At 36.2% G+C, this 17,449-nt stretch overlaps 1 protein-coding gene across 1 annotated transcript; it reads left to right on the forward strand.

Moving 5' to 3' along the window:
• Nucleotides 1–3,474: 3,474 nt before the first annotated feature.
• Nucleotides 3,475–4,341, forward strand: LOC122003282. Its single transcript, XM_042558539.1, has one exon. It carries the CDS (start codon nt 3,475–3,477, stop codon nt 4,339–4,341), a length of 867 nt encoding a protein of 288 aa, XP_042414473.1.
• Nucleotides 4,342–17,449: the final 13,108 nt, after the last annotated feature.

A 17,449-nucleotide genomic window follows, 5' to 3' on the forward strand; every position in this document is an offset into this window, starting at 1 on the left:
CTTCTTATTCATCGTCTACAATCAAAATGTATAATATAAACAACTTTATAAATCACATTAATAGATTTAGTAGGAATAAAATATAGGCAGATTCTAGATCATATTTACTGAATTAAGTAAAAATACTTACTATTTCATCAGCAAAACGTGCATAACCTTTACGGGCAAGCCGGTGTGGGTATACATTCTGCTTTCTTCTCTTCTTTTACTCATCACTTACTTTCTAGTTAATTGAACATTCCTCATATATACCAGCTTTAAAACTAAAATAGTGGCTTGTGATCAACTTAATTGAAAATAGCAAATTAAAATTCTTACCTTGAAGTCGTCAGACATGCGACTGATTACAAACGCCCTCCAATCATCTCGTGTAATACCATAACTACTTGGTGGTTCTTTCAACTCCTCCGGTTTAGCAAGCTTGCTAAAAATAAACTTATGAACAATAGTCAAAAGACTATTTAATGTATTGCAGGCATTGAGCCATGTATTGTATTGTTGATATCATCCTATATCTAACTACATAAACAAGAATGTCAAGTATTCTTCTATAACCATGAATTGATCTTAACATACATTTGTAATGTATCTCTTGTATCGCTTGATATGGCATGAGATTTAAATCCACCATTTATAGAGCATCAAATGAAAGATGTAATTGACCTTCTGCGGCAATCAACAAAAGAAGATTTCTCTAACCTAACCAATATTTTAATTCCCATCTTTATAGAAAACAAAAGAATGAGTAATTCAATGGCGAAGTCATTTTGATATATATTTTCATCTTAAATAAGACATGTTTCTATATATCAATGTTTTGAACTCTTTAGGTAGACTACGTGATTTATTTATTAATCAGTTTTTGAAAAAAAAATCTAATCGTCGATATATGTATCATTATATACCTGCATGCCATATATATATGCTATACAGTGACTTCTCTTTAATTATTTACATATACTATTTAAAACTTTGCCAAACTGACTAACATTATTAGAAATTTGAGACAATACAATTTCAGTAACCACTTTACAAGTCAGTTACCATGTTATAACAAAAATGCTTTTTTAATCCCAACTAAATTTACTTCAATCGTTCTACATATATACTATTATCTATGAGGTCTGTATTTAATAAATATGGACAATTAAGTCTATCTTATTGGATATAAATATCTTTTCTTTTAGTTAATAATAGTCTTTTATAGCCTCCCCTATCAATATGACACACTGTAGATTATTGATTCATTCAAGTCATTAAATAGATACACTTATATAGGTTGGTTAAGGCATTTAAGAATGAAAAATCTACAATTATATATCAAAATTTCAATCCTAAATTTCAACAAAATACATACATATACACACACAAACATATATTATTTTATAAAATTAACTAAGAAAAGAAAACTGGAAAAAAAAACAGGGTAACAATTAGGTGTAACTTCAATAAAGATAAAACAAAGATAAAATAGTGTGGACATGTTCGAGGATGATATAGACTTGCATTGAGTTTAATGGAGAGCCATTCATTCATTCAAGTCATTGTACTGTTGAATTTCTATGACAAATTAACCTTATTGTCATTAATTTTATCCTTTATTAGGCTACACTTATCACTTATAGCACTCTCAACATTGGGCTACACATAGTTGTTCCCAAATGGTAATGATGTTACTTTATCTAGTCAACCCACAGGTCCACCAATGTTATAATCCAATAACTATCCACCAGACACTCTCCATATCAACCTTCTAGGCAGGATTTGTTAACTATCCACTAGATCAAATCTATACAGAAAGTTTGACACAGGTTGCATAGGTTGGATAAGGCATTTAAGAATGAAAATCTACAATTATATACCAAAGTAGTAACATTCATTCATGACTCCAAACCTAACTTTCAACAAAATACAGGCACATATACATACTCTAGTAAAGATAAAATGTGATTAAAATGGTATAGATATGTTCAAGAATAATATATGCTTGCATGGAGTAATGGAGAGCCAATATCCAAATAGTTGAACCTAAAACTTGATGATATTTCCTAAGAAAAGAAAAAAGGTACAACAACATAGTGTATCTACAAATTCCATTTTTGGTCATGCTCTAGTAAACCAAATTAACATAGTCGATACTTCATACCCCCATTATGTTATTGGCTGAAACCAGGGTCAAAAGTCACAACGTGATTATACTAAACAAAAGGCTATGTTTTCCTTTTACAAATGTAATATTGCTAAGCAATAAATGGAGAGCACTTACATCTACTGATTCTCTAGGCCCAATATGATGTGAACATACACTTTCAACCTCGGCAAGAATGCACATAAACTGACCTTAGAAAGAATAACAATAGTCAAAAGACTAACCTGCTAGTTCATGTCATGTAGGATTGTACTTATTTATTGTCAACCCAAGTCTCATCACCTCATTCAAATTAGTTTATTTTCGCCTGTAAATATCAGAGCCACCGATAAGTTTAGTTTGTTTTTCGCCTATTTTCCTTGGAGTGAAGACTGCCCGCTGGCCGCACAACTCATACCTTGCTGTAAGCTTTGTGACTGAATTAGCTAGCAGAATGATATCAAGCACTGAACCAAATCTCCGTCTGTTAAAAGACATGGTTTTGTTGAGGCTAAAAAGATAACTAATGGCATGTTTGAGTATGAGCAGTATTGCAGAATACAAAGCTCAACCATTTGAGAATCATACTATCAATATCAAAACTATGAACTCCACTTAAGTAGTTGAAGCTTAACGATGATTCTTAAATGCCATTCTCTAAAGAAAGAAGCTGATTTACCTAAGGTAGTCACCATCCAAGCCGGCAACAATAACTGTTTTCTGATCACGATCAGCAGCATTGCAGCAAAAATCATAAAGATCCACAAAGAATTGGGCTTCATCAATCCCTATCACATCAAGCTGCCAGTGCATTTAAACATGTGAGCCTTCTATGTGAAATAGAGCAAAATGCAAAACAATTTATTGGAAAGTTTAATTAGTTCACCAATCTATCATTCCTTCAAGAAAAAGAAATTTATCACCTTACAAAAGGCCACCTAGTACTAATTTTAAGTATTACCGACAACAAATTCATGTGTTTGATCATTGGATAACATAAATATACCCCTAATAAGCAATCTTATTTCTTATATACTAAATAAATATAATTGATTGGAATGAGAAACAATATGAAGGGCACACAAATTAGACAACAAGATTATAAAGAATAATACTTGTTAATCCGAAATGAATCAACATACAAGTGTCAATCATGAAGTTATCACATTCATATTACTAAACAGAAGCTCCTCTTAGATGGGTATTGTTTGTGTGAAGCGTACAACACATCTGAGCATCATTTGAATGAGGTGATACTTAAAGGAGGAAGAATCAGAAAATAAACTAATGAACAAATTAGTTTGAGCAGTGGCAGGAAAGGAAAGCTTCTCCCATTAACGATCGAAATGCTCTGCTCCGTTGCCACTTCCACGGCCGCCGCCTCCAATTCCAAGTCCACCTCCAATTGGCTCCAACGCCTCCACAGTTCTCACAGCCTCTCCGTCCCTGTCCATCACCACCTCGATCACTTCCTCTCCTCTGATCCCAGCCCCGATCCTACCACCCTGCCCGACCCTAGCCTTAACCTTCCTCTTACAGCCCTCTGCTCGGAGGCCCCCGATCTCCCTTCGCTTGTCACCGCACTCGATGAGAAGCAGAAGATCTTCGATATCGTCGGCGGCGGTCTCGCGGAGCTCTTCGTCATGGAAGGGCCAACAGGGATCAAGGCCAAGAAGAGCGCCTGGAAGCAGCCCAACCCTAGGGCTTGTATTCCATTCGTCTCCGACAGCATCGACGGGTGCCGCGAACCCCCCACGACCTCCCCTCCCTCCAGCGCGGACAACAGCGTGGCCGAGGCCAAGAAGAGCCGAACCAAAATGTGTCGAAAGAGGGGCACGGCTAGGGGTTCGACGGACTCGGACTTGTCGGCGTGCTCGAGGACCGATGTGACTGTCATTGATACCAGCCACACTGGTTGGAAGTCGGAGAAGGTCATCTTTAGGAATGGAAATATGTGGAAGGTGCGGGATAAGAAAGTTTGGAATTTGAACAGGAAGAAGAGAAGGTTGGGCGTCGTAGGGCAAAAACGTGAGGAGTGGAGAAGATTGTGTGTGGAGATCGGGAAGAGGAGATTGTGTGAGGAGAGGGAACGTGAAGAGATGTGTGATGAAGAGAGGAGAAAGACACAGTTATGCCTAGGGTTCCTGAAGACTAAGGGGAGGGAAAACACGCGCCAAAGAATTTTTCGGAGAGGGAAAGCATTAAACCTCTAAAAATACGCTTAAAAACAACGGTTTTAGAAAATCGTTGTAAATTGCGTTGTTGATTAGAAAACAATTCGCTCAACGACAACAGTTTTTACAAAACTGTTGTCTTTTGTTTTTTTTTAAAGCTCAAAGACAACGGTTTTGTTAAAAACCGTTGTCTTTTATCAAATTAACAACAGTTTCTTCAAAAACCGTTGTCTTTATAGTGTTGTCTTTTAACATATTTGTTGTAGTGCTAGGACTGGTAGCCGACATCTCTCCAAGCATCATGATTCATCTACCTGCTACCTGGCGAAGAAAATCATTTTACGAGGTGATGAGTATTGGAACTCAGCGGGTAAGGAAAGATAGTGCATGGACATAATATACAAATAGAGAATAAGCCAACAGTATACAGTCTCATAAAGGGAATAGCATATACTAAAATAACTATAATATATTCTCATACCTGAATCCATACCCTAGGCTAGGTAATAGAAGATCAGAAGTAGTACTAACCTGCTATAATACTGCTCATAACTACAGAGGTAATATGTAAGGTATATATAAACTTCCAATAGGTAAACCAAGGACTAAACACTTACAACGAGGACATGTCTCAACATAAGCAAGCATAGCGACATAAGTGAGCAACAACCACATAAACTAATACCAGCAGCAGAAGCAAGCAACAACAGCATAAGCTAGTAACAACAACAAAAGTAGCAACAACAGCATCAGCAGAAATAATGATAACAGCGTATGCACGAATGGTCACTCCGCTCACCTCTCTGCACCACGACCCCTGTATGGTCGAGAGGCCGGATCGATGACAACTGTACCACCCAAAGACCGCCACTCCCCTCGAGTGACCGGATGGACAGGTGCTAAGTAGCTATCTAGCTACCAAGCGAAGGGGATCCATGCTGCTCACAACTCCAGCTACCACTACCCATGAGTGGCCGAGTCCGGCACGACAGGACAAATGACATCTCCTCCAGCTACCACTACCCATCAGTGGCCGAGTGTGCGGCGCGGCCCGACGGCTCACTCCCCCACAAGGAAGAAGTGGTCACCTGCATGCATGCAATGACATGACGCATACAATGCAGCAGTCATCATATAAACATAAGTGATCCTGTCCGAGCGCTGAGTCGATGGACACTGGGGATGTGACGCTCTCCACTATCTTCTGATGATGGTGTAGACCTCCGGCGAACCTGCAAAGAAGCCGAGCTGGGAGGGGTTTCCCAGCAACGACCCTCCGACGCTCAAGTCAGGCAATGAAGCAGAAGGGAAGCAATGCTATTGTGGCTACAGTGATGAGAATCGCATACCTCCGTCGAAGTCTGGGGGTCCTTATATAGGACCCCGGGGAGGCATGGGCACACTTCTCAATGCGTGCACGTTTCCCCAAACATACCTCAGTAGGGTTGTGTCAGAAAAACATGCTTGGCGTCATTCTGCAATCGTCCGAGCATATCCCTGATATGACGGTGGAAGCTTCCACCGTACGATACTCCGTCCGCTCCGGCCGCTAGCCATACTATTTGTCGGCGGCAGGCGTCTCGAGGATGATGTTATCAGCTGTCCCTTTTGTCTCCTAGCGCTCTTACCTGCTCCCGGGCTGAGCGAACCAACCGCTCGGCGCTCATGGCCTCCGGGAATGAGCATACCTCGGCCCGGGCGGGGAAGCCCTGCTCATGTGCTCGGATGGAATTGTGCCTTATTGCCCTGTGGCCGACCGAGCGGCCTGTCCGCCCGGCCCATAGACTCTTTCTCCTTGAGCATCGGAAACCCGACCCCTGGTCGGGCTGTCTTTCGTCCGGTCCGGGAGACCCTTGTCCGGATGTCCGGTCGGCCGAATGCTCGGTTAGCCTGCCACTCCGCTCGGCACGACCTTGGGGTTGACCCTCTTGACCATTGACCTCCACGTGTCGTTGACCTCCCGTCAACGAGGGTCCCCCGTCCTTACCACCGGATCAATAAGCAAAAGTCAGGTATAAAGTATACTACATGAAGTCAACATGCTTAATACGATACATAAGCAAATAACAAGCAAAACATACAAGGTGGGTATCTCGTATCTGCTAAATATCATTGATAGTAACAAGAGACTGTATGGATATAGAAACAAATATCTCAAAGGTTTTGAGTGGAAGTATCAAGCATAGGAAAAATTACGAGTGTAGTCAAGGTAAAGCAGTCATTATCAAAAAAATAACTCATGCACTAAGTTCAAAGAACTAAAGAATCAAAGTAAAAAGTACCCACCTTTATTGCGAAGATTGTGTCAAATGTTTCCAATAGGTCCAAAAGTTAACGTCCAACTCGAACCCTACAAATACAAGACACGAGGCACAACTAAGGATCCTAATCCTGGTATCAACTACTAATCAAGCTAAATTGATCCATACTCTTCCTCCACATGTTTCACTTTAATCCAAGAAAGACATAAACTAACAATATAGGATCAGGGCACTTTAACCATTCCACAACAAACACTCCATATATGAAATTAAACCTAATTTACTGATCAATAACCCTTTTAAACCAGAGATATTACCCTCAATTGATCCATAACTTCCAGTCGGATCAATAATACATGCTAAATCTTATCGGAACAGTGCTCCTTGGAGGTTCTGGCCGAAAGCTTCTCATGGGACCAAAAAGGGCTTAAGAATAGAAGGATAACTGGTGCTTGATAGAGCCATGCAGATAGCTCACAGTGGCAGTGGCCGGTGATGACGCGATCTGTGTCAATGAATTGCACAAGGGCGACATTAGAAACTAGGGCACATTGCAGCATGGTAAAATCGAGAGGAAGAAGAAACCTCGGCATCAGATGCTCGCGTGGACGAACGGCAACACCGGCGGCCAACACACGGTGGCGACAATGCTTAGGGGAACCACTGGTTTCCTACTCGTGACTGAAGAAGGGTCGACGGCCGCTCCCACAACGACCGGCAGAATCAGTGCCCGATGGCTTGACGGGGACGACGCGATTAGGGCATCGCGAGAGGGAAGGGCAGCGGCGATCGGCGCGCAGCGTCGCAAGTAGATGCGGCAGTTGCACGGGCTCGGCGGTCGCGAGGAGGCGGCGGTCGCGCGGAGGCGGCGGTCGCGCGGAGGCGGCGGTCGCGCGGAGGCGCGGTCGCGCGGGCATAGCGTGATCGCGGACACGCGTGAGGAGGGAGACGACGCATACTTAGGGGTTAATAATAAAAAACCTAACTTCATCTCAAGCAATCCCTCTTTAAATAGGGTATTTTAAAATAGGCTTTAAATCCTACCCGTTGATCCCTAAAAATCTAAAACATCTCATTTAAAATCTAGAAAAAAATTCCATAAATTTTCTAAAATTCACTCGAACTTATTTTTGGATAAATTATCTGACCAATATATTTATTTTCCTTATTTACATTTTTTTTCGTATATTACAAGAAGATTGCTCGAGGAGTAAGAGACGCAGCTACCGAGAAGGTCGGCACGGGGTGCGACCGAGGGACGAAGACTGCGGATGAGTAAGCTGGCGGACGAGAAGGAAGCACGCGATGATTCTGAGGGACGAGAAGCCAGAGCGGAAGCCTGCTCGAGAAGACTGGAAGTTGGGTTCGGGTGAGCCCTATTTCGGATGGCAGAGATCACCCAAGTGAGTGGAAGACTCGGACTGAGGCGAACGGAGTCGGAGCAGAAGACCCGGACTGAAAAAAGTCAACGGGGTTGACTTTCCCACCCGGGGCGCCCAGACCGAAAATATATCCAGATCTCGGTCAAACCAAGATCTATGCATTGGGGATAAAGTTTTATCCCTCTAGGGCGTCTGGAACCCTTCGGGGCACCCCGACCAAGGCTATAAATACAGCCTTGGTCCAGAAGCTTTTCATCAACTCAAGCAATTCATTTCTAACACTTGTAAGCTTTCATTTAGAGTTTAGCTTCTTTCTTTGTGCGCTTCATTGCTGTAAGAGGCTTCTCCGCTTGAAGGAGATAGTTAGTGCGACATCTTCCTTGGATTAACAACCTCCCCGGTTATAACCAAGTAAATCCTTGTGTGCCTCTTCTTTTCTGTTTTAATTTACTATTGTTATATTTTGCAAGTGTTAGTTTAAGAAAAGTCGAGAAGGGTCTTGTTTTTATTTCTTTTGCAGACTATTCAACCTCCCTTCTAGCCGGTCGCTGCGATCCAACAATATCTACTCATATTTATCCATGCTTGGTACTTACCAGATTGACCTTAGAGATGATCTAGTTATTGCTTATATAGTCTTAGCTTTGGTTATCTATATTCTGTAGAGTATACACATATATGGTATGTACTATAGGAATTATCATGTTTATTACTCATATGTTATAACGTCCATACGTGTATGGTGTGCACTATAGGAGTTAATCTTTTGACTGCCTATATATTGTAGGGTACACTTGTAGTGGGTGTGTACTATATGTGTTATTATTTACTATGCATGATCTTTAGTAGACACTTGCTCAACTTTTTCACATATATAGATATATGTGATTGATAGATCATGTACTGAATGTACATATGTTGATTGAGTTATTGCAGTGATGATGATTGGGTCCATATCATGATTATTTACATCATACTTATCATTGCACTACATGCATGCTAACAATTAAGTCTCCCTTATGGGGTGAGAGAGTTATCAGTCATATTTGCTACCCATTCGACCACTCAGAGGTAGTGTTAGCTGGAGTTGGGTGTAGCTTTTCCTGTCATGCCCACTTGGCCATATTGATGTAGTGGTAGCTAGAGTTGTGCAGATAGTGACTCACTTGATATGTAGCTAGATAGTTACTCTGCATCCAACCCGTCTCGGCCACATTAATGTAGTGGTAGTTGGAGACGCAAGCAGTTGTTGTTGGATTGAGACGCGCTAGAGGGGGGGGGGGTGGTGAATAGCGCTTGTGGCTTTCACTTTTCAATTTAAAACTTATCGAATAACATAGCAGAATAATAAAGAAACAATGCACATAAGAACACCAACAAACACAGGGATTTATTTGGTTCGGAGCTTGTGGCGACTTCTACTCCAAGTCCCACGCTCGTTGAGAGTTTACTTTGGGCAATAACTATAATTGCGCAAAAGGTTACAAGAGATTATTACAAAATTGTACTGAAAAAGCTATATCGACAAGAAGGAATTGAAACTTCGCAGCTTCGGGTCATCGGGGTTTTGTTGTAGCTCAACTGGATCGTCTCGTTAGCAGTGCGCTGAAGAAGGATTGCCAAAATTGTGTTGTTCTAAGCCTCTGCTCGAGACAGGCTTATATAAGTCGTTGAGGGCACCCCCATTACCGGTGAATTCGCAGCGTGGATGTGCTTTGACTCCTTCGCAGCCTATCCACCTTAGGGCGCCTCCGATGCCCTTGAAGGCGCCTCCAAGGCCGTCCGAGGTGCCTCAGCACTCCATGAGGGCGCCTCCAGCTCTGCTGCACGCACTCCCCAGCTCTTGCACCCGAGGCGCCTCCAAGCTCCATGGAGGGTGCCTCGGGTACTATTCATCCGAGGTAAATCATGCTATTTTGTCCCTGCAAGATATGTTATTCCCCAAAATACCAAACATAGCTGCAACACAAAGTTAGCACATAATAATAACATAAATATGAATATCTGATAGTCACCGGATTGTCCGGTTCTGACTTTAGATTTCTGACCGAAAACCCTAGGTCGAATCGACACCTACTGTTCCCTCAGCGAGGAACGCATCCTCACCTATTCCACTCAGGAGAGAATACCTGTTCTCAGTTTGATCCTCTAGATCGACTGGGCTTTTGCTCAATGCCCGAGTCTTTAGGTATTTTCACTGGACGCCCGCTCCATGACCTGTCCAAACTATCGACCTGATCTGTGACACCGGGATTTTCACCTAGAGTTTCTGACTTTAGGACTTTTGCCTGAAGACCTCGACCCGCCAAGGCTTTCCGCTTAGGGTTACCACCCCCTAAGACCTAGGGTTACCACCTCCTAGGGTTTTCTGTCTGCCTAACCGTAGCTAGGACATTTGCCTAAGATACCTTAGGACTTTTCCTGCAAGCTCATTCAACTACATTAGATCACAAATAACCTTAACTTTGAATCATTTGTCATTATCAAAACTCAGGTTCGATCTTCGGATGCTTCCCGCATCAACAATCTCCCCCTTTTTTATTATGACAACAAAAATTTAAAGTTAAGTAAAAAGACATAAAGAAGAAAGAATAATGCTATAAAGAATTTAAGAATAGTGCATGCATAAATAAATTTAAGTGAAAGGCTCCCCCTTAATAAAAGCTCCCCTTTTTAGATTTTTCTTTATACTAGACATTTAGATTTGAATTTTCTTATACTCTCCCCCTTTGCCATATATCAAAAACTTTGTGAGGGAAGTGTTGGATCGAAAAGAATTTAGATATCTCCACAATTGCATGATATTGTCCACTTTGGGCCTAAACCCTCATGGTTGCTCTTGGGCTCTATCCAAAAGGCCTCATGTCAATGGAAATATCTTTTCTCTTATAAACCCATGATCCTTTCCACGTGTTTTCAATGTGGGACTATGTTTGCAACCTTGCAACTGATAGATCGATAAAGTGCGATAGAGGGGGGGGGGTGAATATCGCGCTCTTTTAAAAACTTTTCTTTTCATATTTCAAAACAATTCGAGTAAGCAGCGGAAAATATAAAGAGACAAGTTCGTTTACTTCGTTCGGAGCCTAGCTCGACTCCTACTCGAAGGCTCGCAGTCCTTGACTGCACCAATGAGCAATCCACTAAGATTCTTCTTCCCAAAAATCTCGGAAAGAAGTAATGCGTATAAAATACAATAATATAAGATAGTAACAAGCCTACTATCTTATATGAGTTTAAGTGCAATACAAAAGTAAAGTATACCGGCAGTATGTGAAAGTTGAAGCTCGATCGACACTTGCTTGTGTGTAGAAGAGTTGTAGAGCAGTAGCATGAACAATAGCAGCTAGCACAGAGATTGACTTCGAACCCGAACAGTCTACCTAAGCCCTGGACCTCGAGCTCTCTTTTATAAGAACCTTCGACGTTCGGTCGACCGATCCCGCTCCATTCCTTTTGTGCTGAGATTCGCTGAGATCTCATCTTCGAACATTAACTGATCTTTAATGGTTCGATCGACCGATAACCTTGTTCGGTCGACCGAACGGTGAATTTCCCTTCTCGCCGAGATTCACACTTAATGCTCCATTAATGCTTTTATTGGTTCGGTCGATCGAACCTCATTTTAGGTCGACCGATCATGCTGTGATACCATGTTTGCGAGCCTGAACTATTTTGCCAAATTTTCCTGTTCGACCGACCGAACCTTTTTTTGGTCAACTGATAAAATGCCTTGATTGGTCAACTGAACCTCCTGTTCAGTCGACTGAACCCTTGGTAAATTGAATTTTTCTGAGTGCTGGTTGCGTGGCCGCTGACAGAGCCTAATTCTGAGTTTTGAGTCAAAAGTTATGACCATTTGAAGTCTAAGGGGTCATATGATTCTGCAACACAAAGTTAGTTCGATATAATAATAATAATATTCCTACAAAACAAAGTTAGCACAGTTATAATACATGAATAGTAATATGCATGAGTATAACAGTTAGGACTGTCTTGATCTCAACTTGAAAACCTTCCCGGTTTCTTCAGTTGGATCAGCGACCTTAGGTTGTTCCCTTCAGGAACCCGACCTCACTGTCGCTCCTCCAGTTATTTACCTCAACCTACCTGCCAAACGTTAGGTCCTCCAGACCTATTTGGACTTTACTGTCTGGCCATGACTAGGGCTTTCCTGATTGAGTAAATAGTCTGCACACTTAGCCAAATCATCAGATCATAACAAGACTTAACTTGAACCTTTGACAACATCAAAACTCAGGTTTGATTCTGGTGCACCTTGCACCAACAATTTCTCCCTTTTTGATGTTTGACAACCAAGGTTCACAGTTAAGTTTAAAATATGCAGAGTTAAGTAAACAAACATTTAACTCTTCCCCTGAGTTCAATAACTCCCCTAAATTTACTATCTCTCCTCCTTTGACACACATGAAAAATAGGGGTAATACCAAACAACATGTTTGAAATAGTTTAAGAGAAAAACTAAGTTTGAGTTAGAAAACTCATTTGAAAATTTTTGAAATCAAGGTTCTCTAAGTATAAGTTAGAAGTTATTCGATTGAAAATAATAGTAAAAAAAGTTTTTTTTTAATAAAAATCCATAAAATATCTAAGATTTGAATTATTAAGTTAAAACTATTTGAAAATGTATTTTTGAAAAATTATCTAAGAAAAACTTTGGAAGTTAGAAAATTTTTTAAGAGAAAATAGTGAACTAAGTTTTTAAATTAGTCTTTAGATATTTTTTTTAAAATCTAAGTCAAATTTTGAAGAAGAAACTTTGAAGCAAAAAAATATTTTTAATCAAGAACATTTATACTTTTTTAGGAAAATAAGTATATAATTTTTGAAATATTTTGGAAAGAAAATTTTGAAATATATTTTAAAATCCATAAGTCTAAAAGAAATAAGTTTTAAAAATATGAATTTTGAAAAATTATAGGAAATATTGGTTTTGAAATGATGTTGATGCTCCCCCTTAATTAAATAATCTAAAGTCCAAGCGAGATCTGAAAAATATATGTTAGACCAACGTTTTGGAGTAATTTAGTTAATTATTTAAGTTAAACTTAATTAAGGTTAGTTTTGAATTGATTAAGATTAATTAATTTAGGATTAAATTTAAATTAATGAAATACGGTGATTAGTTTAAGTTGTTAATCAATTTTAGATTAATTAAAGCAACTTAATAATTAATTGATTAAAATTAATTAATGTTGATTTTTAATTAGATTAGATTAAGATTATTTAAACGTGAATTAATTTACGTATTAAATTAGAGAATTTATAAATTAATTGATTAAGTTGAGAATTAAATTTCAATTATTTTGAATTTTGTGTTAATTAGATTTGTAAAGTTAATTTAATTAACTTCAAATTAATTAATGATTTAATTATTGTTTTAATTAAATTAAAATAAATAAGGTTTGAGATTAAAAATTTATTGATTTATTTAATTTATAATTTATTGTATAAATTAAAGTTATTTAAAATTAAGTTAAGTTTTAATTATTTTAAGTTTATTATTATTATTATTAATAAATTTATTTATTAATTTATGTTTTAGTTTAGAAATTTGAAGATTAATTGTTAAAGAAAATTAATTAATTAATTTGTGATTTCAAGTTTAATTAATTGATTTAGTTATGAATTTAAAGTTGATTTAGTTTTCCTTTAAGTTTATGATTTTAAGTTTTAATTATAATTTCAAAAATTAAGTTTGAGTTTAATTGAGTGTTAATTTAATTTTAGTTTTAATTAAGTTTTGATAAAGTTTTATTTTAAAAAAAATTAATTCAATTTTAATAAAGTTTTAAAAGAAATTTAATTAAAATTTTAAGAAATTAAATTAAGTTTTAAAATAATTTTAATTAAGTTTTAAAATAATTTTAATTAAGTTTTAAAATAATTTAATTAAGTTTTCAATTAAGTTTTAATTAAGATTTTAAAAAATTTTAATTAAATTTTTAATTAAGTTTATTAAGTTTAAAATAACTTTAAATAATTTGAAAATAACTTTTAATTAAGTTTAAAAATAATTTTAATTAAGTTGAAAAATAATTTTAAATTAAGTTTTAAAATAATTTTAATTAAGTTGAAAATAATTTTAGTTAAGTTTAAAATAATTTTAATTAAGTTTAAAATAATTTTAATTAAGTTTTAAAATTATTTTAATTAAGTTTTAAAATAATTTTAATTAAGTTTTAAAATAATTTTAATAAGTTTTAAAATCATTTTAATTAAGTTTTAAAATAATTTTAATTAATTTTAATATGTTTTAAAATAATAAGTTTTTAAAAAGTTTTAAAAAGTTTAAAATAATTTTAATTAAGATTTAAAATAATTTTAAATAAGTTTAAAATAATTTTAATTAAGTTTAAAATAATTTTAATTAAGTTTAAAATAATTTTAATTAAGTTTAAAATACTTTTAATTAAGTTTAAAATCATTTTAATTAAGTTTTAAAATACTTTTAATTAAGTTTAAAATAATTTTAATTTAGTTTAAAATAATTTTAATTAGTTTTAAAATAATTTTAATTAAGTTTAAAAATAATTTTATTTAAGTATAATAAACATTTTAATTAAGTTTTAAAATAATTTTAATTAAGTTTTAAAATAATTTTAATTAAGTTTTTAATAAAGTTTTAATTCTGTTTTACAATAATTTTAATTAAGTTTTTTAATAATTTTAAATAAATTTTAAAATCATTTTAATTAAATTTTAAAATAATATTTTTATGTTTTAAAATAATTATAATTAAGTTTAAAATAGTTTTAATTAATAATAAAATAAATTAAAATTAAAATTTTAAAATAATTTTAATTTAGTTTTTAGTAAAGTTTTAATTAAGTTTTACAATAATTTTAATTAAGTTTTTTAATAATTTTAAATAAGTTTTAAAATAATTTTACTGAAGTTTTAAAATAATTTTAAATAAGTTTTAAAATCATTTTAATTAAGTTTTAAAATAATTTTAAATAGGTTTTAAAATAATTTTAATTAAGTTTTAAAATAATTTTAATTAACTTTAATAAGTTTTAAAATAATTTTGATAAGTTTTTAAAATTTTTAAAATGTTTAAACTAATTTTTTTAATAAGATTTAAAATAAGGTTTGATAATTAATTTTGAATTTAAGTTTGAATTAAAGTTTGATAATTAATTATGAATTTTAGTTTGAATTATGTTTGAAAATTAATTTTGAATTTAAGTTTGAGTTAAAGTTTGATAATTAATTATGAATTTAAATTTGAATTTGCTTTGATAATTAAATTTGAATTTAAGTTTGAATTAAAATTTGTTAATTAATTATTCGAGAAAGGTTATTGAACCCATGTTAGATTCAAACTTAGCTTTGGGTTAATCAAGCAGGCGTGCTAAGGATAAGCTTTCAGTTCAGTGGCGAGGCATACGACCTACTTGGATATCATTAGACCACTTGCTGAAGGCTTTCCAAACTGTTCCCGCCCAAAAAACTTAATACTAAATTTTGGTCTAACTAGCCCATGTTTGACTGGGGTAGCTTCGGTCAGACCATTAAGTCTAGTGCACCAAGTAGAATTCCATATTCAGCCTAGACATGCCTTCGACAAAGCTTCCTTGACGTACTATCATCCCAATCCATTCCGATGCTATGTTATAGGGTTTGGTAAACCTTTTTCATCTAACCGTTCTAAGCAGAAATAAACCTAGTCCTAAGTATTGAGTTTGGTTAATCAAGTTGGTTGTATTATTTTTCTACTTGCTCCCCCTGAGTCATAGCTTAGATAAGGTCTATCTAAGTAATGGATTTGACTCTTAGGGACTAAGTATAGATTTGGTTCAATTTGTTTGATTAAAAATTTTGTTTGGACCCATGCTTGGACTTGACTTCTAACTTTTTGACTAATTAAAGACAAATATGATTTGTTTGTTTTTTTAGGGTTGTAGCCAAGTCCTGATTTGTTGTACACGGCTCGTTGCGACCCAAGTACCATATTTAGACACTTGGATCGCAGTTCGAACTTTTCCAACATTTTCTTGAGTTGCTCGACTTGTCTTTTCAAGTTGGAATTTTCTTCCTCAAGTTTTGTAACTTGAGTCGAAGTTCTAACTTGAACTTGATTAGTCGAGTTACTCAAGTTAACTTGTTCCTTAAGGTGGTCTATTTCCTTAAGTAGCAAGTTATTTTGTTTTTCAGATTTTGTTAATTTTTTAAACAAGCATTTAATTACTTTCAACATTTCAGACTTCAAATTAAAAGTTACCTTATCGTGTCCTTTTGAAACTGATGCAAATCCATGGCTTATCTCAGACTCGTCGTCAGACTCTGACTCATACTGATCTTCAGACTCGGATTCGGACTCTTCAGTCTTTGCCATAAATGCTATATGACTAAGTGCTTTGGTTCTGGTTTTGTTCGGGGCTTAGCTTCCTTGTTTAGCCCTGCATACAAAGCTAACCCTTTCTTGGCTTGACTCAAGTTAGTCTACTCATGTAATGTTAATTCACAAAATAGTTCGTCTAATTTAATAATGGAAAGATCCTTCGCAACTTTATAGGCATCTATAATAGATGCCCATAAGGAGTTTCGAGGGAATGAGTTAAGTGTATACCTGATGATATCACAATTCTCAAGTTGATGGCCAATGATATGCAGTCCATTTAGGATGTCTTTAATCCTCATGTGTAGTTGGCTTGCTGACTCACCATCTTGCATTTTAATATTTAGTAATGAATTTAATAAAAGATCACGCTTTATTACGTTTGTATCATTTGTCCCTTCATGTAGTTTACTTAACTTATCCCACAAATCTTTTGCATTGTCGAAGGGGCTGACTCGTTTGAATTCTTCTTTTGATAATCCACATTGTAGAGTGTTGATGCCCTTGAATCAATTTGTACTTTCTTCTTTATTTCTTCCGTCCATTCCTCTGGATTGTTGACTGGTGATGTGTAGCTGCATCGGATAATAAGCCATTGATCAATGTCTGCTTTGAGAAAAACTTCCATCCTCTTTTTCCAGTATGAGAAATCGCTTCCATCGAATAGCGGAGGACGCACGGTCGAATATCCCTCGGATTGCGCCATTTGTTCTTGCACCAAAAATTGAGAAACAAAAAGAATTTCCAAGACTTTTGTATTGGGATTAGCAGTGCGAGATAAAGAAAGAAAAAAAACTTAAGAATTAAATAAAACACTTTTAAAGCAAAAGAAAAAGTTTTTAAAGTTGCTTGGAAAACGGTTAAGTAATTTCAGAGCTACCAGGATCTGATACCAATTGATAGATCGATAAAGTGCGATAGAGGGGGAGGGGGTGAATATCGCGCTCTTTTAAAAACTTTTCTTTTCGTATTTGAAAACAATTCGAGTAAGCAGCGGAAAATATAGAGACAAGTTCGTTTACTTCGTTCAGAGCCTAGCTCGACTCCTACTCGAAGGCTCGCAGTCCTTGACTGCACCGATGAGCAATCCACTAAGATTATTCTTCCCGAAAACCTCGGAAAAAAGTAATGCGTACAAA

This window comes from Zingiber officinale, chromosome 1A (genome assembly GCF_018446385.1).
Source record: "Zingiber officinale cultivar Zhangliang chromosome 1A, Zo_v1.1, whole genome shotgun sequence".
In the NCBI taxonomy this organism is placed as follows: Eukaryota; Viridiplantae; Streptophyta; class Magnoliopsida; order Zingiberales; family Zingiberaceae; genus Zingiber; species Zingiber officinale.

Coding starts and splice junctions, on each gene's coding strand:
- LOC122003282 (XM_042558539.1), top strand. CDS start 3,475: ATGCTCTGCTCCGTTGCCACTTCCACGGCCGCCGCCTCCAATTCCAAG.